Source organism: Mustela putorius, unplaced genomic scaffold (genome assembly GCF_011764305.1).
Source record: "Mustela putorius furo isolate JIRA1106 unplaced genomic scaffold, ASM1176430v1.1 tig00003859_pilon_pilon_pilon, whole genome shotgun sequence".
Classification (NCBI taxonomy): Eukaryota; Metazoa; Chordata; class Mammalia; order Carnivora; family Mustelidae; genus Mustela; species Mustela putorius.
Window position 1 is genome coordinate 25,140,130 of NW_025422011.1, and position 27,401 is coordinate 25,167,530.

At 39.1% G+C, this 27,401-nt stretch overlaps 1 protein-coding gene across 1 annotated transcript; it reads left to right on the top strand.

Annotated features, from left to right (window-relative positions):
• The first annotated feature begins 8,288 nt into the window (after positions 1–8,288).
• TPH1 (tryptophan hydroxylase 1) lies at positions 8,289–26,881 on the top strand. Its single transcript, XM_045065878.1, has 10 exons — positions 8,289–8,419; positions 10,466–10,649; positions 12,692–12,792; positions 16,275–16,342; positions 16,509–16,705; positions 18,933–19,068; positions 20,237–20,363; positions 21,911–22,006; positions 23,237–23,370; positions 25,383–26,881. Exons 1-10 carry the CDS (start codon positions 8,303–8,305, stop codon positions 25,555–25,557), a joined length of 1,335 nt encoding a protein of 444 aa, XP_044921813.1. The 5' UTR covers positions 8,289–8,302; the 3' UTR covers positions 25,558–26,881.
• The last annotated feature ends 520 nt before the right edge of the window (positions 26,882–27,401 follow it).

Sequence of the window (27,401 nt, forward strand, 5' to 3'; positions counted from 1 at the left end):
AAAAATATAAGTAAACTTCATCCTATGAATAATGGGGAGCCATTTTATGGTTATGGTCGGTGTAGTGACATATTTGTTGTTTGCATTTGTAAAGTGTGGCAAAAATGATTGTGTAGACTCAACAGTAGTTCTTGGTGTAGTTTAAAAATGAGAATGGAGGAAGAAAAAAGAACCAGTGAAGAGATAATTGCAATATTTCAGAGACAAGATGGTGTTGGATTGGACTGGCTTAGTGGCAGAGGAGATAGAGAGGAGTAGATGAGTTCAAGAATATATTAGAGGTAGAAGAGATCAAATTTAGTCATTGTGGGGTGAAGGAGATGAAAAAGAAGCAAAAGCAGGAAGAAAAGAGACTTGAGGCAGTCAGGGAGATCTTTTCTTATTGGTATGAAATTCATATAACATAAAATTAACCATTTTAAACTGAGCAATGCATTTAGTACTTTGACAATGTTGTGTAACCACTATCTCTGTTTAGTCCCAAGACATTTCCATCATCCCAAAATAAAACCCTGTACCCACTAAATGGTTACTCCTAATCTCCCCCTCTCTGCCCTCGGCAGCCACCACAATGCATTCTGTTTCTATGGATTTACCTATTGTGGATATTTTCTATGAATTGAATTGTACAATAGTGTGACCTTTCGTGTCTGTCTTTCAGATTGTATAACGTTTTCCAGGCTCATTCAGGTTGTAGCATGTGTTTGTACTTCCCTGGTTTTTTTTTTTTTTTAAAGACTTTAATTATTTACTTGACAGACAGAGATCACAAGTAGGCAGAGAGAGAGAGGGGGATGCTGTCTCCCTGCCGAGCAGAGAGCCCGATTCGGGGCTTGATCCCAGGACTCTGAGATCATGACCTGAGCCAAAGGCAGAGGCTTAACCCACTGATCCACCCAGGCAGCCCGGTACTTCCCTGTTTTTTATGGCAGGACAGTATTTCATTGTATGTATATACCATAGTTTGTTTATCCATTTATCCATTTACAGACATTTGGATGGACTTTTGTGTCTGCCTTTCAGCTATTGTGATTAGTGTTGCTGTAAACATTGGTGTATAAGGATTTGCTTAGATTCTGTTTTCATTTCTTTTGAGTGTATACCTAGGTGTGGAATTACCAAGTCATACGTTAATTCTTTGTTTAACTTTTTGAGGAACCCAAACTGTTTTCCACAATGGCCGAATCACTTTATATTCCCACCAGCAGCAAGCGACAATTTGCGTATCCTCCACGTCCTCATCAACACTTGCTACTTTCCCAGGTCCTCTTTTGGAGACGTCAAGATGCCAATGTGTTATGGAGGTAGAGAATAAAATAAGCTATTGGATATAAAGGTCTGGAGTTCATAAGGAAGGTTTGGTCTTGGACTATATATTTTGGAATTGTTAGCATATCAAGAGCATTTAAAAACAGGAGAGGTGATAACATTGGTAAGGAAAAGGGTATAGACTGAGAGGAGAAGGCCTAGATCCTTGCTCAGAAGAACCTTGGGGTTCTCAGAAGAATCTGGGGGGAAGAAGAGGAAGAGCTGGTAAAGATCAAGGAGGACCAATCCACAGATACCCCCAGGGCAGGTTAGCATATGAGAAACAGGAAATTGGGATGTGTCCCTCTCAAATATGTCCTGCTGAAGATCCAGGGAGTGCAATGGAGTATTCCTCCATCTATTGAATCAGTACTTTTAATATCTCAAAAAGCACATCTCTGGATCAGAAAACTCCTTGCCAAAGATTTTCACAGATCTTGGGATGCCTGGGTGACTCAGTCATTAAGCTTCTGCCTTTGGCTCGGGTCATGATCTCAGGGTCCTGGGATCAAGCCCCATGTTGGGGGTCCCTGCTCAACAGGGAGTCTGCCTCTCCCCCTGCTCCTCCCCCCTGCTCATGCATGCACTCTTTCTCTCAAATAAATAAATAATCTTAAAGAAAAAAGATTTTCACAGATCTAGAAAGTAGTACAAACATAAGGAAAAAGACCATTTCCCATCTGGATACCACTCAAAAACCTTCTAATTTTGGCAAGAGGTGTCCATGTCTTAATCTTTGTAACCTATGAATATGTTATTTTTTCATGGCAAAAGGGACTTTGCAGATGTGATTAAGGATTCTGAGATGGGAAGATTATCCTGGGTTATCTGGGTGGCACAAAGTAATCACAAAGGTCCTTATAAAGTGAGGCAGGCAAGTCAGAGGGAGAGTCAAAGATGCTGCATTGCCTGCTCTGAACATAGAGGAAGGATTGAAACGAGGGGACTTTCTTTGAGGTGATGGAAATGTTCTATATTTTGTTTGGTGGTTACACAACTGTATGTGTTTGTCAAAACACGCAGAACTGTACATCTCCAAAGGGGGGATTTTACTGTATGTAAATTATACATTAATAAATGTGACTTTAAAAATGAAGGAAAATATCCTACAATATAATGTGTTACATACATAGTCCTTTGGGAAAGGATCTAAGGGACTGAGCACTCAACCAATAAATAACCTAGTCCAAATATTTGGCTTTTGTGCCATGCTGTTCAAACATTTTTTCTGCTCATAAAGCATTCTCATCTGCTAGCAACTTTAACATTTCTTTAATTGGAAGCCTGTTGAGCTCTTCCTTTCTAATAATTTAAAATATTGCTCTTCCTCAAGGAACAAGGGAAGCCACCAAAAGAATGGTGAAGTAGGGCTGGGCTATCAAACCAGAAGCACAGAGACATGGGGGAGGAGGGGGGAATTCCTGCTTTGGTGCCCACCGGGAGAAACAGATAAGCCTATAGAAGGTCATTATGTTAATAGATGTCATCTTGGTTTGGAGGGAATTTCCAGCGCTGGGTTGTTTAATATTAGGCTTATGTAGTTAAGAATGGCCTGGCATTAGCTTAATTAAAACACGAGTCGCATATATCTAAAGACTAAGGGTGCAGGCTGGCGGGGACCGTCAGCACCAAGCCGCGGTCAGCTCCGGGCCGACTCGCCCCCGCCCTGCAGGCAAACTCCATTCTCATTGGCTGCTTCCCAGCCGCCTCGGGCGCCTATTGGCCCGCTAAGACTCCCGCTTCCTATAAGAGGCGGACAGTGCCGTGCCGCAGACAGTTCCAGCTTATCATCAGCAGCCTCACAGGTGAGTGGGGTGGCTCCTTCCCGCTGGGATCAGGGACCACCATAGTCGAGGATTTGGGGGCGCTGGGCCAGTGCGCAGAGGCTGGGTCACTCTCTCAGGAAGTAACTTCCTGTGGAGATCTAGATCTGGGGAGTCGAAATTGTACCCCTGTGGTGATTCTTCTTTTCTCCTACCCTTTTTGGGAAGAGAAGACACAGTTTTTGAAGGCTTGCTGTGTGCCAACAACAGGCTCTTTACACATCATCTGATTTCACCTTCACGACAAAATCTGTGATGTGGGTGCTTCTTATATTTTTGCATTTCTTGGGAAGTTCAGAGTTGAACTCAAATCTGTATGACTCCTTTGTGTTAACAAGAAACAAATGCATTCTTCTTCCTTTCCTTCCTCTTGACCAAATGGCAGCACCTCTTTTTTCCTTCTCCCATGAAGGGAACCTTCCCTTAGACATCTCCAAAGAAAAGGACATTTCAGTTGACAAGCTTCTCAGCATCACACCTACCTTCATCACCAGCACCCTAACACAGTACAAGGTTACAACTGACAAAGAGTGCTAGTAGTTCACATCCAGCATGTAAGCTTAAACTTGCCTCTGACCGTTTGGTTTCAGTGGCTTAAAATTAATTCCCCATTGATGTTCTACTCTAGTTGGTTTGGGGAAAAAAACTGGAGTTCTACTTCTAATCCACCCAGTAAAAGTTTATACCCATCAATTAATCCTCAAAGAAGGATGGAATTCATTTATTTGCTTTAAAAGTAGATGTGAACACAGCTTAAAGTAACTAGAAGTACTAGAAGTGTTCCTGTAAAGACGTAATGTGTGGTTTATGAATTTCAGCACTGGAGTTTACTTGTATATATGTTGTTATCATATTAGCTTATCTTCAGGTAGGGATATGTCTTCTATTTCCATTTTCCTTGCCAGTGCCTTTATTTCCTAGGAAATTTTTTTTAACCTTTTAAAAGATTATTTATTTATTTATTTGACAGACAGAGATCACAAGTAGGCAGAGAGGCAGGCAGAGAGAGGAGAGGAAGCAGGCTCCCTGCTGAGCAGAGAGCCTGATGTCGGGGTCTATCCCAGGACACTGGGATCATAACCTGAGCTGAAGGAAGAGGCTTAACCCACTGAGCCACCCAGGTGCCCGGAAAATGTTTTTCATGGGCACTGTTTTCTCTTTTATTTCATCTCCACTTTCATTCTAATTTATTTATTACTTTCCCCAAGTCAAAAAAGAAAAGCAAGATTCTCTGGAAGATTCTCTCCCTCCGCATCAATCCTTTCCACAGCTTTTAGCTCTGTCTTCAAACAGCATCTGTGATTTCAAAATATTTTAATTTGATAGTGCTTTGTGCTTCTTAGAACAGATACATTTAAATTATACCTGTTACTGATTTAACTGAAGGGAGAAAGGAATTAGTTGATTTAAGCACCTTGACCTCTACTTTTCAAGGAGCTGTTGATCTTCTGACTCCTTCTTGATATGTCTTTCTTATTTCCCACGGTATATCTGGAACGCCAGTGCATTTTTAATCCAGCCAGGAGATGAAGCAGAACAACTCCCTGCCTTTTGTGGGAAAGGGGAAAATACCAGTTGGCATTGGCTCATTAGAGTTTTTTTTTTTTTTAATAAAATATATACTTTTTTTTTTCTTTTTTGGATGAGACATGGGTTTAAACAGGAGTGATGCATTGAACACTGTATAGCTTTTTATCTTACCAGGCTGCGCTATGGTTTTTGCCCCTGAAGAAGTAGAGGGGGTAGATATGCTGAAGGGAAAAAGGAAACAAAGTGACAAGGGAAAATGTTGAGGTTCTGAAAAGGGTTGGGGGGGGGTAGTTGAATAAAGGGAAAAAAGGACTGATGCCTTATAAGCTCAACCAAAGTTATGCTCTTAGATCAGAGCCCTATATTCTGTAAATTTATTTTGGGGCGTGGGGCAGTGGGTAGAGGGTGGGGATAGGGGAGTAGATGAGAATTGTTTTCTTCTAGGTTTTTATTCTATTTTTATTTTTATTTATTTATTTATTATTATTATTATTATTTTTTTTTTTACCAAAAGTTCCTTTTGAGAAACTTTAAGAATAGGAATGTTTCTAAATTTCAATATAAAATGCCTTGTGCATAATAAGTATTCTGTTAAGGTATCCTTCACCCCTTTCTCCTCAACCCACTAAAGAGATATTGGTGGCAAAACTAGATCTATTCCAGAACCAGGGAAGGAAGAGAGATTTTTTTTTTTTTTTTTTTTTTTTTTTTTTTTTTTTTTTTTTTTTTTTTTTTTTTTTTTTTTTTTTTTTTTTTTTTTTTTTTTTTTTTTTTTTTTTTTTTTTTAAATAATGCACTTCTTTTTTTTTTTTTTTTTTTTTTTTTTTTTTTTTTTTTTTTTTTTTTGAGATTTTATTTATTTATTTGTCAGGGATAGAGGGAGAGCGAGCGAGCACAGGCAGAGAGAGGCAGGCAGAGGCAGGCAGAGGGAGAAGCAGGATCCCTGCTGAGCAAGGAGCCCGATGTGGGACTCGATCCCAGTGTCCTGGGATCATGACCTGAGCCAAAGGCAGCTGCTTAACCAACTGAGCCACCCAGGCATCCCAGGAAGAGAGATTTTTGAAATCCAAAAGGATGGAGTGAGACCAACCATGACTGTTACTACCTTTTTATAATGGCTCCTAGGGGAGCTTAAGGGCTCATTTTGAAATGTGAGAGGAAATCTTTATATAGTTTTTATACAAGAGTTGCATTCTAAACTCTGAAAGATCATTGAAGGATGAACTGTCAGGAGATCTGAAATTTTGTCAAGTTTTCTCACTGACTGGCAAAAATCATCTTTCTCTACTGTTCTCTGGTCCTTGCTCCCAGTAGTTAAAATTTGCTTTCATTATGAACACGATGGTGTATTAGGAAGTGGCTTATATTTGCAGAATCCTTTTTCTTCAGCATGTCATGGGGACAGTATCGAGGAAAATGGGGACTTAGTAAATATAGATTGACTAGGGTCTTCATCTACTTACAAATGTGTTGCTGAATCATTCACTTGAGATTTGAAACTTAATATATTTTAGGGGTTTCATATAAATAAACTAATGAAACTGAAAATCATTTTAAGACAAAAGAATACTTACATTTCATGTCATAAAACAACCTTTACCATCTTGTGACATGCTTAATTCCCCAGGCAAGAAAATTCTTAGCCAGAGGAGTTTAGGATGTCATTTTTTTTAAAGGTTTTTTTTTTTGTTTGTTTATTTATTTGACAGACAGAGATCACAAGTAGGCAGAGAGGCAGGCAGAGAGAGAGGAAGGGAAGCAGTCTCCCTGCCAAGCAGAGAGCTGGATGTGGGGCTTGATCCCAGGACCCTGAGACCCTGGGATCACGACCTGAGCCAAAGGCAGAGGCTTTAACCCACAGAGCCACCCAGGCGTCCTTAGAATGTCATTTTTATTATATTTAATATTTTAACTTTTATTGAAGACCAGGAAACTTGGGATGCACTTCCCATTATTAGAGCTAGTATTAACTGAGTACTTTGTGTAGGTCAGCAACTGTTCTAATTGTTTTATACACATTAAATATATATATAAGTAAATCCTCCTTATAACCATGAGACTGATGTCAGTTATCTTCCCTCTAATTTTACAAATAAGGAAACTTATACACATAGAAATTAGAACTTGTCCAGGTGAATTTGTAGATGAATTTGTTACTAGCAATTTGCCAAATGATTTTATGTCTCTTACTGTTTGCATTTATATACCATAGGACAAAATTACCCATACTCTGTGTGGAAAAAATAAAAGCCTACAGCCTTTCAGTGATAGTTAGATGAGAAATGTCTCTAAAGGTTTTCACATTTCTACATGTATTTTGAGAATGCATCCCTGAATTTTTAGCCCCAGAGCTACCAGTTCAGAATTTCCTGTATATACTTTAAATTTACCAAAGGTACAGTTTCTTCGCAGCTGAAAGTCTCTTTTAAGACCTCTTGTTTCTCATTGATAAATCCTTTCTGATCAGACTTATGGATGGGCCAGAAGCCATCTCTGTTTATCTTTAGGATATTTGTCACAGGAAAAAAAAAAAAAAGGATATTTGTCACAGGATGGGAAGGTGGAGGTTGGGGGGGTGGTGTGCCCCTCAGATATCATAGCTGGGATCTCAGGGTCTTATTATCTTCTGCTTATTTGTGCTTATTGGGAAATCTGTCTCTCTTCCCCCTCCCTTGTACATAAGTCTGTGAATCCATTGTGGGCAAATTGTCTTCTTTGCTTTTTATTCCTTACTGCTTTAGCACTGACTATGATATTTTAGACACATGAATGTGCTTGGGTTGAAATTTCATTTATTTTACCATTAGTAAACAGTTGAATCACAGAAAAAATCCAGACTATTATTAAGTTTAACCAGATTTTTGGTTTTAAAGCATTTGGCATAGAGATTGTTTTAGTTATAGAGAATAAATTGACACAACTAAAAATATTTAAGCAGCTTTTATTTAAAAATCAATGAGTCAAAAAGTAAACATTGAATTATATATCCCAGTCTTTTCTTGGTGCCTTAAATAGCTAAGGGACCTTGTGGTCCCCCATGTGTCGAGAGCTGCCAGGTTCTTGAATTTACAAAAGAAATAGAAGGACTTGTCCCTGTTCTGAAGGGCTTGCTGTCTTGTTGAAAGACAAGACATGCATCAGTAAAACACTAGAGACCCAGTATAATAAAGTGCTGAAATTGTGGGGGGCGGGGAGAGAAGTTGGCTTCATAGAGGAGGAGTGCCCAGTTCAGGCCACAGTAGGAGAACTGCAGGAAGCCAGTGGGCATGAATTACACCCTGAAGGGATTGGATTAGGAAAAAAAAAAGAAAAAAGGAAACTAGCAACATGCATTGTATGCTCATTATATCCTAAAAGCTATGTTAGGCCATGTTTTATCTTACATTGGTCTCATTATAGTCTTATGAAGGGTATCTACAAATCCATGTTTCTCAAGTGAGGAAACCAGAACTTGGGTAATATTATCAAGTATTGTCTTACTGGTTTCAAATATTATCAAATATAGTCTATATTGCACAACTTCTTTTTTTAGAGCTCTCTTTCTGTTTTCATACTTCATTTTTATTTTTATTTATTTTTTATTTATTTATTTATTTATTTATTTTCATACTTCATTTTTAAAGAACTACACCAAATTCACCATGATTGAAGACAATAAAGAAAATAAAGATCATTCCTTAGAAAGAGGGAGAGCAACCCTCATTTTTTCCTTGAAGAATGAAGTTGGTGGACTCATAAAAGCACTGAAAATTTTCCAGGTAAGCACTTTCCATGGTTTTTGCATAATCATCTTCTCAAATGAGTCTCTAAAATTATATTTAAAATATAAATTACTGTAAATTCTTTGGAGATGGATGGAAGAAATTTCTTAAGCACTTAAGTTTATAAAATATTGCTCAATTCTAACAAATGGGCAAGGGATACAAACCATTTACAGAAAAGAAGACACAAATGGGAGGAAGGATTCACTTCACAGATTTCAGAGAAGCAGATTTTGATTTTGTTTTAATTAAATAGAATATTAAATTTTAATATTATTTAATGACATTGGTAATATATTCCATGGTACTTTTAATAGAGCAAAATAACAAAGATTCCAAAATTATAGTGTTCCCTACTGTCAAAGCTTCAATGCACTTGGAACTTAAAAACACCTTTGTTGCAAGAGTAAATTGGCATAATGTGTAGGGAAACAATATGTATTAGGAACCTTAAGATGTTCACGTAGTTTGACCCAGTTATTCCACTTCCATAAATCCATCTTTTAATTTTTTTTTTTGAGAGAAACATGCATGCATGAGCTGGGGAGGTGTGCAGTGAGGGGAGAGAATCTTAAGCAGGCTCCACGCTCAGTGCTCAACGTGAAGCCTTATGCAGGGCTTGAGCTCATGACCCCGAGATCATGACCTGAGACAAAATCAAGAGCTGGAGGCTTACCTAACTGAGCTACCCAGGTGCACCCCTGCCCCGATAAATCCATCCTAAGAAAACAGGGTATCTACAAATCCATGTGTTTACAAGTGAGGAAACCAGAACTTGGGTAATGTTATCAAGTATTGTCTTACTGGTTTCAAATTTGGATTAATTGTCTTTGGGGTGTTGAGTTGTATCAGTTCTTTCTATACACTGGATACTACTCTTTATATATCCGGCATTTGCAAGTATCATCTCCCATTCAGTAAGTTGCCTTTCAGGTTTATTGGTTGTTTCCTTTGCTGTGCAGAAACTTTTTATTTTAATGTTGTCCCGACAGTTTTCCCAACATCCCTGATACTCTTTTTTCTTGTTGGTTCATGCTCCTAATAATTCTTACTTCATCTCCATCTTTGCATCTACAGTTCTTCCTGTTTGGAATCCTCCTTCTACCCTTCTGTCTTCCTACTCTATCTGTTCTTTAAGACTCATCTCAGTTCCTGTCTGCTTCATGAAAATGTCTACTTTCTCTGGCTCATAATGCTTTTTCCCAGAACATCTTCTGCACCTAAATACTTACTACTTGTGTTCTCTTTTAGCCTTTCCTGTGGTAGCCAACTAGATGATAAACTCCTTGTTTGACGTGCTTTTCTTTGTATACTTCACAGTTCTTACCTGGCTACTTAGGTGTTCACCAAGTTAATCCAAATTGAACTGGTTAGTGTTGGAAATCAGCTATTCTAATCTCATTTTTTTAGATGTTGAGTAATGGGTTCTTATTTTTCATTATTATGCCACCGGTGCTGGTCCTCAGCTATCCAAGTTGGTAAGAGAAGATATCCTCCTCCCACAGGTTTGCACATATGGCACCCAGTTTGGGCTGGCATGGGAAGAGAGCAGAAGAAGTAATCTGCTTCAGCTGGTTACTAAGTTTGTAGCTTAAGAGATTTGAGGTATTAAAGACACTGTTCAAGCTGTTCATCTAATTTTATTAAATGCATATTCACAAAGAATCTTTCCTTTCTAAAGGACTAACAATAATATCATTTTTTGAAAACACTTTCATTTGTGATCAATTTTTGAAAGTTTCTTTTTATCTAAGAGAATTGATATTTTGATTTGAGATTGTTCAGTTCTGACAATTGAGGGCCTTCTAGTAGGTGTTATTTTATTAGTTTCTGGAGGGTGTGATAAATTTTTCAAACTTTTTTGAACAGTAATAATATTTAGGGGGAGTTATTTTGCTGTTGGCAGGATTAAAAACACCATTTTTCTCTTTTGACTATGATGGCAAGTGTGGAATTGATTTTTAGTGGCAGTGAAAGTAATGAGCTCAGCGACTGTTACCACTTGAGGCTGTCATATGTGTCTTTACTCTCTGCCTTACTCAGGAGAAGCATGTGAACCTGTTACATATCGAGTCTCGAAAATCAAAGAGAAGAAACTCAGAATTTGAGATTTTTGTGGACTGTGATATCAACAGAGAACAGTTGAATGACATTTTTCATCTGTTGAAGTCCCATACTAACGTTCTCTCTGTGAATCCACCAGATAATTTTACTGTGAAGGAAGATGGTAAGTTTGAAAAGTGAAAATCCCACTCAGAAGATTAAGTACATAAAGTGTGTCCAATCTTATATTTATCTTGAAGGCATAAACATAAAAATAAAACACTGTCTCTTCAAATTCCTTAGTTTGGTACTGAAGGGAGCCCAAAATGTAATTGCTCAAGATACTATAAAACACTTATGAAGTAACATTTTATCAAGTGTGAGAGAAGTGAAAGGGAAACACTGGGTATCAGAAAGAATTCAGAATGGTTGGAAATTGATTAAGTTTTCTCAGTTTCCAAATCATCAAGTGTTTCTTAATTTCACAAACCTTTAATTTACAATTCCTGAGCACTTAGAAATTCCCACAGGGCTTACTTAGCATCTGGCAGATATGAAGTGAATATTCAAATTTGTTGAGAATATTGACAGTTGCTCACAACTATGATGTGAATACACTCTTTTTTTTTTTTTTTTAGGATTTTATTTATTTATTTGACAGACAGAGATCACAAGTAGGCAGAGAGGCAGGCAGAGAGGGAGAGAGAGGAGGAAGCAGGCTCCCTGCTGAGCAGAGAGCCCGATGTGGGGCTCGATCCCAGGACCCTGGGATCATGACCTGAGCCGAAGGCAGAGGCTTTAACCCACTGAGCCACCCAGGCACCCCGTGAATACACTCTTTAGACAGTCCTCCCTTTCCCCACTCCCACCAAAAGCAAGTGAAAAGCAACAAAGCCTCCTAAAGTTTCAGGTGGCTAAGAACTTCTGTTGTGGAAAAAATCCTTGGGACAAAAGATAAAAGGATAATTGAACCACGTTTTGTATATAGTATATAATTTAGAATAATCCCTTAGAACATGCACAGTACTGGGGTGTAATCAGGGCTGATACTCATTTGTTATGTATTTGTATGGCTGTGTAAGTTATTAAAATAATAATATGCTTCTATTCATGAGTGCCAGATAGCTGTTTCCCCGAGTCCCTTGCACACCCCGCCATGCCTGAAGGCTGTGTGCTCCAGATGCTACCCTCCATGTCCCGGGCCCACTACAAATAACCAAAGGGTTAACAGCTGGTGGGGCAGGAGCCTAGGACTCTGCTCCTGTCTATTTTGAGTGACTTGTGCGCCTGTGGTATTTCTGGTTAAATCTACTTGACTATCACTTTTGCGTATGTTAAAAAGAGCATTAGGCTGGAACAAGGTGGATTGAATTCTAGTCCTCTCTCTTCCAACAGAGATAAGTTACCTTGGATAAACTACCTCTCTGAGCTTTAATTATCCCATCTGTAAAATGAGGAGTTTTCTAGGGGCTAAATGGTTCAGTTGATATTTAGGGAATACTGATTTATGTCAGTTATTTCTACAGAAGAAACAGGGATACAAACATATAGCCCTTCCCCTAGAGTCCTTCCCGATCTTTCCTATAAGACAGATATAAGCAGATCAGTGTCAGAGAATCAGAGCCCTAGGGACAGAGAATTAGCTCCACCTACAGGGTTGGGGAAGGTTCATTTGATTTGGGTCTTGAAGGAGGAAAAGGATATTCTTAGGAAAATAGAAGGGTGGGGGCGGGGGGTGGGGGAGGGGGGGGGGAGAGAAGGAGAACAGCAGGTGCAAATGCCCAGAGTTACAGGAGGGCTTGTATCTCGAGGGAAGGTGAGGGGGTGAGGGATCAAAGTGACAAAGGCATCAGAGATCTCTAAAAGCCTTTGCATCAATGAAAAGAAACATTCAAAATTCTCATTAAATTAGCACTTCATTCTGCTTTTTTGAAAAGGATAGTTAATATGTAGCTTATACATTTTTTTTGATACTTTAGTTCTATTATTAAAGTATAGCATTTCTCCAATGCTTAGGAAATCGAGGCTCAAAAATTTCTTTGAACTAAAAGTTTTGAATGAATTTTACTTATTAGAAAAAGGGCAATTTACTTATATAAATTTTACCTCAAAGTACAAGCTACAATAAAAAAAATTCATCCAAATGTACTTATGACTTTCTTAATTTCTTCTTTCTTATTGCCTTCAGATCATCTCTTCAGCTGTTAGTGGTTTTGTATTTTGCAGGTATGGAAACTGTTCCTTGGTTTCCAAAGAAGGTTTCTGACCTGGACCATTGTGCCAACAGAGTTCTGATGTATGGATCTGAACTGGATGCCGATCATCCTGTAAATATTTTTAATAAATATTTCCATGAAAATAATTTAAAGCAAACTAAAAATTAGGGGAAATTCTTTTCTTTTTTTTGGGGAGAACATGCTTATTCCAGAATAAATGGGATCTGGGTTTTGTTTTGTTTTGTTTTTTTTAAAGATCCCATTCATCCATTTGACAGACAGAGATCACAAGTAGGCAGAGAGGCAGGCAGAGAGAGGGAAGGGGAGCAGGCCCCCCGTTGAGCAGAGAGCCTGATGTGGGGCTCAATCCCAGGACCCTGGGATCATGACCTGAGCTGAAGGCAGAGGCTTATCCCACTGAGTCACCCAGGCGCCCCAAATGGGATCTGGTTTTAATCTGGATTTTGGGAAGTGCCCGTAGTTTTCCACATTGGTGGAATCCCAACTAATGTCTGAAGAGCATCTAAATTCATTAGCTCTGAAACACCTGTCCCATGTATGGCATTCCTATTAATAAGAGCTTCTCTGTAATAGAATTCTCAAGAATTCTGCTAAAATGAAGACAGTATCTGCAGCAGTTTTTGTTTAAGTGGGTATGGATTATTGGAAATTGGGGGGGGGGACAGGTAAGGATAAGAGAGAAATACTTACTACTAGGTGTCCAGCAGGACTGATTTATTAGGCAGTTGATGAACTGGGAAGTTGTTTCTTTGGAAAATTATACGAGACATAGTACCGGCATGAGTTGGAGAATTAGCAAGCCCAGAGCATTAGGGTTGCCTATGGAGTCGTAGGGTTCTGGGAAGGTCGAGAAAAAAAAGAGTGCCATTTTGGAGTTGTATGCAGCGGGTCTTTGATCTGCCACTTAGTAGATCTGTTCATTGGCTGCATATTGCCTTAGAGAGCCCTCAGCTGATCTACCCTTTTTTCTATAATATCGCGTTAAGCAATTTATTAATTGTAATTGTATTTGCCCTCAAAGCATTTGCAGTCTAGTTGGAAAATAAAGCACACATCTATAAATAAGCATGTGATTAAATTGTGAAAAGTCCTAAGTGGAATGAACAGATTGCTTTGAGGTGTATATAAGAAGGCAAACACTTCTAGTTGAAGAGTTCAGAGAAAGGCAACATTTTAACACAGTCTTAAAAGAGTTTGGCAGGAAAGAGATGGGGAGAAAGGACAGTTCATTGTAACATGAGCAAAGGTTCAGAGGTAAGAAAATCCAGAGCATGTTTATGGAGAGGTGGCTAAATAATTTTTTCTGATCTACTACCAAGTGCTACTGATTTTTACCTCCTAAATATTGCTTAAATTTGTTCCTTATTTATCCCTACTATCATACATTTAACTGATCCCTTGCCCTCCAACTCACCACCTCAAACCCATCCTCCTCATAGTCACTAGAATGATCTAAAACTTCAGTATGAGCATTATCCCTTTTCTGCCTAAAACTCACCAACCATACCTAGGTACCCACCTAAGAAAATTGAAAGCATATGTTCTTACAAAAACATGTACACAAATTTTCATAGCAGCTTAATTCATAGTAACAAAAAAGTAGTAACAACCCAAATGTCCATCCACTGATAAGCAGATCAGTAAATTGTGGTAAGTCCATAAAATGGAATATTAGTGATCATAAATTAACACAAAATACGGATACATGCATGCTACAACAGGGAGGAACCTTGAAAACTGTGATAATAGAAGAAGCTGGTCACAAAAGACCATGTGTTTATGATTCCTTTTATATGAAATATCCAGAATACCCAAATTCATAGGAACAAAAAGTCGATTAATGGTTGCCAGGGGCTGGAGATGAAGGGAAGTAGTGGGGAGTCTGTGCATGAGTGTGATGTTTCTTCTGCGGATAAACTGAAATTATAGTGGAAGTGGTTGCTCAACACTGTGACTGTACTAAAATCATGACACTGTACACTTTAAAATTTTATGGTGTGTGAATTATATATCAATAAAGCTGTGTTTTTTTTGAAAAATCACCAATGGCTTCCCATCACCCAAAGACTGAAATCCAAGCTGTTTCAGACCCTGACTAGCAGACCTCAAACTAGTCTACGCCAGGCTCCACCTCCTTCTCCAAGCTCCAGCTCCCATTTCCTCAGTCCCAGTGTCCTGGTTGTCACTGCTGCACTGACACGGATGCTATCCTTTCTGTCCTTTCCCACCTAGCTGTCCCCGCTCCTTTTCTGAGACTTAGGTTGGGAGTCACTGTTGGGAAACCCTTCCTGACCACCCCCTACTTACTTTTCTGGATTAGGAGTTTCTCTTTTGAGTTCAGTGGCATTTTGGGCATATCTCTATTAAGGCAGTTAGCATATTGTTTCATAATAATTGGTTGATGTAAACTCCCTGAAGACCCAGGTTGTGCTTTGTTCCTGTTTGTTTCTCTGGATTTTAGCACAAGGCCAGGTGCATAGGAGGGGCTTGTAAATCTGTGTTAAAGAAAAATAATTCTCTCTTTAGAGAGAGATAATTCAGGGGTCTTCCCCTTTTTTCCTGTTTTGCATTATTGGCTGTTTTCTCCTGGGCTTTGCTTTTTTTTTTTTTTTTTTTTTTTTTTAAGATTTTACTTATTTATTTGACAGACAGAGATTACAAGTAGTCAGAGAGGCAGGCAGAGAGAGAGAGGAGGAAGCAGGCTCCCTGCTGAGCAGAGAGCCCAATGCAGAGCTCCAATCCCAGGACCCCGGGATCATGACCTGAGCCTAAGGCAGAGGCTTTAACCCACTGAGCCACCCAGGCACTCCCTGGGCTTTGCTTTTTGAAGTCTTATTTTTTCTGTGTGGTTTTTAAAAAAATATTTTCTAGGTATAAATTCTAATGTTACTATTTTATCTTTTTATTATTATTGTTTGCTTTAGCAAATATGAATACGTTTGCATTTTGTGATGAAATCTAAGGCTAGATTTAGTTGTCATGACTCCATGTATTATTAGTTACCATTTTATTATGAATTATGATTACAGGAAAATATAGCTGAAGATGTCAAATGATTAAGAAAAAAAATCTCATATTTGGAAAAGAGTTGTGTGTTTAACTAGGATGATGCTTTTCTTATTCCTCAAACCATTTTATTTTTGTAGCCACTATAAGATTTTTGTATCTTTGTATCTATAGTATCTTTTATTTAGTAGCCATTATAGTATTAAGCTTTCATATAACATTGCCTTTTTTATTAACTTATTTTATTGAAATTTGATTAGTTAACATTTAGTGTATCATTAGTTTCAGATGTTCAGAGTTCAGTAATTCATCGGTTGCATATAACACCCAGTGATCATTACATCACATGCCCTCCTTAATGCTTATCACCCACTTATCCCATCCCCCTCACCCATAAGATTGCCTTTAAAATAAAAATAATCATACATTTCTAAACAGTGCTTGCTCAAAATTACAATTATGTAGTCCTTTAATATCGTAACTTGAGTAATAATGAAAAGTTCCCTAAATATCATTTGTCAACATTTTAAAATATGGATATTTTTAAACTTTTCTTTAATTATCAGGGCTTCAAAGACAATGTTTACCGTAAAAGACGGAAATATTTTGCAGACTTGGCTATGAACTATAAACAGTAAGTATATTATAAAAATAACTTACTCAATTTTGAAAATGAATAGAGTAGACTATGCTATTCATTTTGAAAATGAACAGAGTAGACTATGCTCATTTAACAAATAAAAGATAAATACTATTTTTTACTAAATGCTAATTCAAAATAACTCTGTATGTCTCACTAGTGGAGACCCCATTCCCAAAGTTGAATTCACTGAAGAGGAGATTAAGACCTGGGGAACTGTGTTCCGAGAGCTCAACAAACTTTACCCAACCCATGCCTGCAGAGAGTATCTCAAAAACTTACCTTTGCTTTCTAAATATTGTGGATACCGGGAAGATAATATCCCCCAATTGGAAGATGTCTCAAACTTTTTAAAAGGTAATATGCTTAATTTTTTGTAAGAGGTATGTTGAGCTCTGTTGTGATCATGACAGAATTTTTAATAGAGGAATAAAAAGTTCAAGTGTATGGGAGGTCAGAATTTTCCTTACTGTGTCCTGGAGTATTGGACCCAGTATTGGGCATCTCATTTGAAGAGGGACAATTATAATCTAGAGTGAATGTGGAGAAGTGAGCAGAATTATAAGGGGCTTGGAAAATATATAAGTAAAGTTTGAAGGACTCTTAGGATGCTTCACCTGGAGATATAGGGGACATGATAGCTTTATTTAAATACTAGCTGATCATCTTATGTAATAGAGGGAATACTATGTGACCCTAAAGTAAATGACAGTTGGATAGAAACTACAAGCTTTTAACTCAAAATGGAGAGGACCTTGTTAAATGAGCCATTTGAAAATGGAACAGGCTCATGAGATTTCTGCACCCCTGGAGGTTTTCATGCAAAAGTTCTACACCCACTTGTCAGGGATGTGGTAGAGAACACTCAGGCTCCTTGGAGAAGACTGGAGTAAATGGTCTCCAAAGCTCCTTTCCACCCTAAGACCCCATCTTTCTCCCAAGGAAGAAGATGTGCTAATAGAAGCATCAACAAAGAAGCATCAACAGTTTTTTTCCTTTTAGTTCTTCCTGCTTATTTGGTTCAGGCTTCCTTATTTTTTCTAGCTAGTACAGGAAGTAAAATGATCAGTGATCTCCAGGGTTTACAATATATAAGAAAAATAAATATCCCCCTTGATCTCAGCAGACTAGAACCTTAGGGAACAAATAGAAGTTATGTTTTTCATGTTTATTTCCATCATGGTCTGAAATTTCTATCTTTGAATTTCTTACATAGACCATCATAAATACCTACATATCTGTTTGACTCCATTATTCTTGTTAGTCAACCACTATGCACAAAACTAAGAAAAACAGCAGGAAAAATGCACTATTGTTTTATAAGAGAAGAACTCCTATAAATGGTTCCTATAAAGAGTAGATTTTTTAAAAAAGTGATTAGGATGACAGAGAACCAACACACATGACCTCACATATGGGTCTGACAAAGATGGGCAAGCATATGCTGTAGAAGTTATCACGTTAAATTTGCTTGAGATTTGGAGGAAGTATTTTGCTAGGGATAGAAAATGGAAAGCTGTTCACTTGGGGTCTGGAGCGTGAGCTGGCTGCTGAACAGGTTGCTAAAGGTGTTTCAGGGGAAATTGTCAAAGAGGGAAACCCAAACCTAAATGATTGTTCAAACAAAACATTGGTTAGAAAGCGCTCTTCACACTATCAAATTTGGTGGCCCCTAGATGCATGTGGTTGTTTAAATAATTCACGTTAGGGTAAATCAAAATGTTAGTTTCCTAGCCCCAGTAGCCACATTTCAAGTGCTTAATAACCCCGTGTGGTTAGTGGCTACCTTACTGAGTAGCCTAGCTGTAGAGCATTTCCATTATTGTGGAGAGTTCTGTTGGACTATGAAATCCACCCATCAGAGTGGGGAAATCCAAGTACAAAAGGAACTGGGTGGAAGTGGAAGAGCAGAGGGCCAGGGTTTGAAATGAATGACAGGCGTTGAACTTATCCCCTGAGTCACTGCTGCCCTATTGGCTGGCCCCTTCTATGGAGGGCAAGCAGCCATAGCTGTTGGGAATCGAAGTGCAACATCCAATTTAGATAAAATATACTTTGCAAGAGAAAGTACTGGCTAAAAGTGGTATAGCTTAAAAAGTGGTTCTGATCTAAATTAATAGATCTTGTTGTTGTTGATGTTTTTGTTTTTTTTATTTTTTTGGTTTTTAAATTTTTTTTTTTTTGAAGGAAGTAAGATTGTCTAGGAGATATCCTAAATCCTTTAGGGAGAGAGTGAGGTATAATATAAGGAGACCTGGGCTCTCATTCTACCCTTATCATTTACGGTGTGACTTTGGGCACATTATCGACTCTCTGAGCCTCAGTTTAATAGTTGTCACAATGAGGAGAGTAAACTTCATCTCAAATTGTAAACATGAAAGTAGATATAATATGTAAGGTCTAATGCATTGCCTAACCCACCGTAAGCACTTGAAAATTATTACTTCTGCATAGTACACACAGGTACGTTTAGTTTCCATCTTTTCCCATAAAATGCTACCGGGTACCACTGGCAGAATTAAAATGTTGCAGAAAATGGTCTGTTGAGGTGAAGATTTTCTTCATTTTCTCTTTTACTTTGCAGAGCGCACTGGTTTTTCCATCCGTCCCGTGGCTGGTTACCTGTCACCAAGAGATTTCTTATCAGGTTTAGCCTTCCGGGTTTTCCACTGCACACAGTACGTGAGACACAGTTCTGACCCTCTCTATACCCCAGAGCCGTGAGTACTTCTGTTTAGTATTCATTCATCAAATAGTTATTTGTTGTGATGGTACCTCCTTCAGGAGTCTGGTGTGACAATTAAATGAATGAACACGTGCAAAAAATTTGGAACAGTGCCTGGCATATAATACACGCTCCATGGTCTATGTATGTTAGCCGTTATCATTACTATTTTTAATTGACAGCCTGTTACCTGTTAGGTGTCCAATGCTAGCGTAAGCATAGGGAGTATAAAAAAATCAGACAAAAGTTTCTGCCTTCATAGAATTTATATTCCAGTGGGAATAGAGATAATAAACAAGTAAATATATATAAATATAATAAATATATAATATATGTAAATTTATATCTGTATAAATATATATATATATATTTTTAAAGATTTTATTTATTGGGGCGCCTGGGTGATTCAGTGGGTTAAAGCCTCTGCTTTCGGCTCAGTTCATGATCCCAGGGTACTGGGATCGAGCCCTGCATCGGGCTCTCTGCTCAGCAGGGAGTCTGCTTCCCCCTCTCTCTGCCTGCCTCTCTGCCTACTTGTGCTCTCTGTCAAATAAATAAATAAAAATCTTTATTAAAAAAAAAGATTTTATTTATTTATTTGACAGAGAGCACAAGTAGGCAGAGAGGCAGGCGGCGGGGGGGTGAAGTGGCGGGGGGAGCAGGCTCCTTGCTGATCAGAGAGCTGGATGCGGGGCTCAATCCCAGATCCCTGAGTTCCTGACCTGAGCCGAAAGCAGAGGCTTTAACCCACTGAGCCACCCAGGCGCCCCTGTAAATATATATATTTAATATCACCAATCTATGGTAATAAGTGCCACTGAGAAAAGTAAAGCAGAGAAAGGGGAATGTGGTGGATGTGTGGAGGGTTTCAATTTTGAAAAGTGTGATCAGACAAGGACTCACTAAGAAGGTGACATTTGAGCAGAGACCTGATTTGGTTGGGGTGTGGGACAGACATATCTATGGGTATCTTGTTTGTAAGTGGTCTAAGTTTTGAACCGAAATAGTTTCTTCAGTAAATTACTAGTGTCTTTCGTGGTCCATTTGTAGAGTAATACCACTTGAATCAAAGTAAGATCAGATTTTGGTTTGATTGAATTGTTGACCGTGGTTTATATGTGACATGAGCATCACAGAGTGACGAACTTTTACCTCTTTTTCAGAGATACTTGCCATGAGCTCTTAGGTCATGTCCCCCTTTTGGCTGAACCTAGTTTTGCTCAGTTCTCCCAAGAAATTGGCCTGGCTTCCCTTGGAGCTTCAGAGGAGTCTGTTCAAAAACTCGCAACGGTATAAATTGGAAAATAGCTGTAGAGATTAGTAATCCTTATCAGGTTTGGGATGGGAGTGTCAATTTAAACGGACATATTTAAGGTGACTGTTAGACAGTTTGTCTTTGCTCATATTTAATTTAATTTAAATAATTTCAATAGCAGTAAAGGAGGATGTGAAATTTTAAGATTCATCGAAAGGAGACATGGGCTTTAAAAAAAGGCAGAGAAACACTGGAATTCAATCATGTTTATTGTTTGTAGATCTTTTTTTAGTAAAAATGATGAGTCCTCTGAAAATGAAGCTTAAGATGCTTTTGAGCCTCTGTCCTGGAAATACAAAGATGAGTAAGATCTGGTTCCTGCCTTCAAGGAATTTATGTACAACTTAAGGAGACAGTCATTTTGGAATGGGATAAACTCTACAGAGAAATTCAGGAAGAGTGTTCTGGGAGGGCAAAGAATGGCTTGGGGAAGGTTTCATGGAAGAGGAATGTCAGGACTAGCCTAGGGAAGGTGGGTCATGTTTTCACCTGCCAAGAAAGGAAGGAAGAGGATCTTAGGATAACGGCACCCAAGGAAAGACAAGGAGGTGCAGGGTGTATCTGGGGAAATGACAAGAAGCTGGAACAGAGTGTGATAGGGTGGGGGATGTAGTATGAAAAAGGCTGGATGATTAGAACAGTGCTTCTCAAATTGTGGTTTGGGGACCCCCTGGTGTTCCTGAAACCCTTGCACAGGGTCCTTGAGTGAAATATACATTCAGGGTGCAAAGTGGATTTCAATATAAGAGCTAGAGTTCATTGATATGGTTTCAGATTCCACACTGCAGCTGAACTCTAAGAAGTTAGCACTTGTTGAGTTTTGATGTAGTGTCAAAGAATATCCACAGTTATCTGAGAAGACTATTAGAATCCATAACCTTCTTCCAACTGCTTACCTGTGTGAGGCTGAGTTTTCTTCATAGCCTTTAACTAAAACAACATAGGGCAACAGGTTAAATATAGAAGCAGATATGAGAATCCATCTTGTTTTTCTAGCCAGACATTAAATAACATCTAGACAGACATTTAAAAAGATAGGGAACAATGTAAAACAATGCTTCTTTCCTGACCCTTTTTAAAATGTTGTGCAAAACCCCTGGGGATAAAAATATATGTTTATAAAAAATAAAAAATTTAAATAAAAAAAATGTTGTGCAATAGAGTTACTTTGTGTTAGATTGGTATGTCATCATAAAATGGTTTATTACATTTTAAAATTAATTAGTAGACATGTAAATGTTTTTAGTTTTAACTTTTACTCTAATAAATTTAGTGAGCTGTAATCCACATAAACAAAAGGTCCTTTGGGTCCTGAGTAATTTTTAAGAATATGCAAGAGTCCTGGGAGCAGCAGTTTGAGAAGTGCTGGTTTAGAATGAGGCCAGGTTGTAGGAATACTTGGGAACCAGTCTGGGGATCTTGAACTTCTTTCCAGGGCACTGTGGGTCAGTGACTAATAGTTGCTGTTTGTTTTAAATTGAGTTATTCAGGCTGTGAAAGTAATATCAATGTCCTTTTGCAGTGCTACTTTTTCACTGTGGAGTTTGGTCTCTGTAAGCAAGACGGGCAGCTGCGAGTCTTTGGTGCGGGGTTACTTTCTTCTATCAGTGAACTTAAGGTAAAAGCCATAAATCTTTCCACATAGCCATGTTCACGTACTATAATTGATATGACCGGAAAGAGTTTTTGGACTTGAACAAGTGCATACTATGGAAAATACTTGGGGTGGCAGTAAAGACAATTTTCTCTATTTTCGAGGTTTATACAGATACCCTATTTTTCTTTTTTCACTTGTATGTGGAATTTTTTTTTAAAAAGACCTTATTTATTTATTTGACAGAGAGAAAGTGAGAGCAGGAACACAAGGAGGGGTAGTAGGAGAGGGAGAAGCCAGCCTCCTGCCAAGCAGGGAGGCCGACACAGAACTTGATCCCAGGACCCCAGGATCATGACCTGAGCTGAAGGCAGATGCTTAATGACTGAGGCACCCAGGCACCCCCTTATATGTGGAATTTAATTACTTAATTTCTTTCTCTCTTTTTTGAGGATAGTTGACATTATAGACATGTTATTTTATTTGAAGGTTTATTTATTTATTTTGGAGAAAGAAAGTACATAAGCTGGGGGAAGGGCAGAGGGAGAGAGAGAATTCCCAATGCAGACTCCCTGCTGAGTGCAGAACCTCATGCAGGACTTGATCCCAGGACCCTGAGATCATGACCTGAGCCAAAGCCAAGAGCCGGCCACTTAACCCACTGAGCCACCCAGGTGTCCCAACGACATATTTTTTTTTTTTTTTTTTAATATTTTAAAGCTTTTGCTTACAAAATTTTGCTATTCCCTCACCATTTTTAGTGTGCTAGCTGTAACTTCTCTTAAATTCTATGGAATTCTTTGAGAATTATTATTTACCCAATAAAGAAGGAATGATCTTATGTTTGCTGAGTGATGGGTTGTGTGTGAAATACCATCCGTGGTACTTCTTGCTCTCAGGAGTCTACCACCTGATGGCGGGTGCAAGTCACGTACAGAAATAACTAGCGCAGGCTAGGAAGTTGGCGTCATAATGCAGGAATATACATGAAGATCGTCGGGTGCCTCTTACCTGGAAAAAGTGTTAGAACAAAGTCATGGAGATGATCTTGGGGTGTTTATGGGGAATAGCAAGCCATTTGTTTTGTTGGAGTATATTGTGGGTCAAATAATGACTTAGGAAATAAGTTTGGAATTGTAGGTTGGGCCCTTACATCAGTGCCCTCAGCGGTGTGCTGATTCTAGTGGTTATGTCTGGGATGTCATCCATGAAGTAAGACAGTATTCTTTTATTCGCTGACTCTCTGTCTCCTAGCATTCACTTTCTGGACATGCTAAAGTAAAGCCCTTTGATCCCAAGATTACCTGCAAACAGGAGTGTCTCATCACAACTTTTCAGGATGTCTACTTTGTATCTGAAAGCTTTGAAGATGCAAAGGAGAAGATGAGGTAAGGTATATCTTCCCCATGGCTTCACTCTCCTCTGCAAAAGATAGGTCCAGTGATGGTAACAAATCACAGAAGTAAGCAGCTGGATAGTTAGAAGCCTATGAGGTAACGTCTGCCCCTGACATAGCTCCCTTTCACAAACAAATATTTAGAGTATGTTGTTTATGGTGATGTATGGTGATTAAATATATGAATCGGATACATTGAGAAACTGGTTTCTTCCCATCAGAGTTCATAATCTATTAGGAAAAATAAACTATATGCAAATTACTATGTCACAGCATAGAAAGCCTTAGAGAGATACAGAAGAAACTTTGTTTTCCATTTTATTCAGGAGCAATTTATTCTAGATGGGGGAACAGGGAAGGCTTAATGGCATCTGAGAAAGCACTTGAAGGATAAATAGGATTTAGATATGCTAAGTTTTAGGCTAAGGGAGAGTGTGAAACAAGTAAGGGAGGTGGAAAAATAAGAGTGTGGTGCAATGAAGCTATGCTTTAACTCTTTTTTAAAAAAGATTTTATTTATTTATTTGACAGAGAGACAGCGAGAGAGGGAACACAAGCAGGGGGAGTGGGAGAGGGAGAAACAAGCTTCCGCTGAGCAGGGAGTCTGATGTGGGACTCGATCTCAGGACCCTGGGATCATGACCTGAGCTGAAAACAGACACTAAAGGACTGAGCTACCCAGGCGTCCCATGCTTTAACCACTTAAAAAAAAATGATTTTATCTATCTATCTATCTATCTATCAATCATCTATCTATCTATTTATAGAGTACAAGTCAGAGGAGGAGGAAGGGAGAGGGAGAGAGAGAATCTCAAGCAAACTCTGCAGTGAGCATGGAGACAGACATGGGGCTTGATCTCACTACCCTGAGATCATGACCTGAGCCGAAATGAAGACTCAGATGCTCAAACAACTGAGCCACCCAGGCGCCCCACTATGCTTTAACTATTAATCAGCTACGTCTGTTGTTAAGAAAGAAAGACACTGGAGACAGAGAAACTACTCAGGAGATTTTTGTAATACTTCAGGTGAAAATAAGATCCTGGGCCCTGAAAGACGTAGTAAGAAAGGAAGGACCAGAGAAGCAGAATCAACAAAAGATTTGGTGGAAGGGGTCTCAGGTCATATTGTGAGATCATTGTGGGACAGATGGGGGTTGAAGACATGGTCCTTGTCTTCCAGACATTTTCTGATACTTGGGGAGTTGGGCCAGGCCCAGAACCAAATAACAATACCAGGAGGGCTTCCTCTAGCTCATATGGTCCCTTTGCACAGACTCGAAGAAGCGGTCCCTCCTGGGTAGACCAGGTAGATTGCAAACTGCTTTTCAGCACTTACTCATGTACAGTTGTCCTCAGCTGTGTTCCTAGGGGTCCTGAACACAATTATTCTTGGGGGTGCCAAATGAGAGTTTCAAATGTTGACTTGATGAAGAGGGCAGGACTTGAATCCATGAAGAAAGGGTAGAAGTTAGGTCATTTGAGAGAAAGCTAGAGGAAAACATTCTGAACAGAAAGAATGTCCATGTGCAGGAGGCAGGACTGCTCTTGGCCTGTGTGTGTGTGTGTGTGTGTGTGTGTGTGTGCACGTGCACTTGTGTGTGCGGGTATGCTGGTGTGTGGGTGTAGTTAGGTAAATCACAGCTGAGGGGTGTTACTAGGTGGTCAAGTGTGCCATTGTCTCCTGATCAAGCAACTATAGTTGGTCTCCTTACTGTAGCCAAGAAATGTGTAAAGTAATAAATCATTAATAAAGTCACCTACAGGATCTTTCCCTACCAATGCAGGTGTGGATGTGTCTATGACAACTTTAGGTTTCCTATATGTGTAGGATTCCAGGGCATCTCTGCATGTGCTGTGTAGGGAAACAGGTCAGATGGGTTGTGTGAACAACTGATGAAGATTCATCTGTCACCTAGGGTGTGCAGTAGGTTTGCTGTTGCTCATTCAGTTTTCATCCTCTGCTTCCTGGAATTGATTGCCTCTTATTTGATTTCTTAAATAGAGAATTTACCAAAACAATTAAGCGTCCATTTGGAGTGAAGTATAATCCATACACACGGAGTGTTCAGATATTGAAAGACACCAAGAGCATAACCAGCGCCATGAACGAGCTGCAGCATGATCTGGATGTCGTCAGTGATGCCCTTGCGAAGGTCAGCAGACAGCCGATCAGCTGATCCTGAGAAGGTCTGAGCACCAATTCCGAGGCCTGTGGGCCAGCTCCTGCTTTTCTTGAAGACCTGCTTGTGGAGGGACAGCAGCCAAACGATATTCTCCACTCCTATTCCTTAATCAGTTCTTTGAAAATTCGCCCCTGAATACTCTATTCCACTACCTATTATGTTTGGAGGGTAACAGCTTTAGTGAAATATGATTCATATACGTTATAATTCACTGACCCCTTGTTTTTTTATAGAGAATTTTTTTCACCCCAGAGATAGATCTCATACCAGCTTGATTCTCTTTTCCCTAATCCTTCTTGAATAAAATGACCTTTACAATCACTTAAAATACCTGGAAGGGTATTATGGACCTGACCCATACTGCTACCTAAGATCCTCTTACTTCCAAAGTATCTTACTTATCTTTGGCTTTGTGCCAACCTTGATCACATTCACAGCCCTAAATTTAATAGGAGACCAGCTTTTTCCACTTCTAGCGTGGGCAGGAGTATAGAGGTCTTTGTATGTGAAGCCTACCTTGTAAAGAGGAAGTAGTCTAGTTTCCAAGTGTGGTATCTTGTAGGGAAGTGTGAGTAGCTAAATCTGGAAAGGTTGGTTGGGGTATAATCATCAAGCCCAGGCTAATAATTTGGGACTTTATTTGGTAGGGAACTAGGGAGTCCCTTTCCAAGTGACCATCCTCCTTGAGTGAGACCCTTTGCTTTCTAAGGCACTGCATGATGCTGGTTTTGTTTTAGATGATCTCTTATACTCATGGGGCCAAGGGGAACTTCGGGGTACCATACAAGGCCCTATACTTACACATGCAGAGTATTGTGATGGGATTTGTCCTCAGGTTAGCAGGAGATGTCATTGTCAAATGGAGAGTTCAAACTGAGACAGATGAAAGAAACGCAAAGTTAAGGTTGGGAAAGCAACACTGAGCACTTCATTTCCAAGGTATAGGTGAGGTCATAAATATGGAGGCAAGGTATAGGGGGTAGAGGGTGGGGAAATGGATGAGGAAATGGGACGTAAGAAAAGTGAAGAAGACCATTTTAGGTCTGACACCAAAAATGCAAGGGTGGCAAGGACTGGTTTGTATGTGCTGTTAGGTATGTAGGACAGGGAATGGGCCTGTTAGAAGAGGATGGACTTGTGAATATGTGCTGTGTCTTTTCCATTTGCTCCTTTTCTCCTCCCTACCTTTCCCTCAGGTTTCTGTCTTTGGCCCTCTTCTCTCTCTGCCATCTCTTTATGAGAAATGGCATCCACATCTCTGACTTCAATTCTTTTTTTTTTTTTTCTTTAAGATCTATTTATTTATTTTAGAAGGTGGCAAGGGACAGAGGGAGAGAGAGTCCTAAGCAGACTCTACACTGAGTGTGGAGCCTGATATAGGACTTGATCTCACAACCCTGAGATCAGGACCTGATCCAAAACCAAGAGTTGGATGCTCAACCTGCACCACCCAAGTTCCCCCATGACTTCAATTCTTGTTTTCTGTGACTTCCATATTTGCATTTCTAACCTTGACATCTTTCTTGAATTTTTGCATCTTAAGTCCAGCTGCCTGCTGGATATTTTCCATCTAGATATACTATAAATCAGGCCAATGTTGTACAACTTCTTATAGTACCATTTACATAGAATGAAATGGGTTAGTACAACATGGTAGCCCTGACAAGTATCTCAAACTCAAAAGGTTAAAAAAATCCACAAAGAAAAACCTTAGAATCATCTGAATATTACACCCCATCAGCTTCCTCTCCCAGTGATGTAATTTCTGTTAATAATATATTAAGGGTCATATTTTCCACCAAGATTTCATTCTTAATCAGCTACTTAAAAAACTGTGT

Excerpts from the sequence above, each read along its gene's own strand:
- TPH1 (XM_045065878.1), top strand. The coding sequence starts at position 8,303 with ATGATTGAAGACAATAAAGAAAATAAAGATCATTCCTTAGAAAGAGGG. Across the intron at positions 8,420-10,465 it reads AAGCACTGAAAATTTTCCAG|GAGAAGCATGTGAACCTGTT; the intron begins GTAAGCACTTTC and ends TGCCTTACTCAG. Across the intron at positions 16,343-16,508 it reads TTGGCTATGAACTATAAACA|TGGAGACCCCATTCCCAAAG; the intron begins GTAAGTATATTA and ends ATGTCTCACTAG.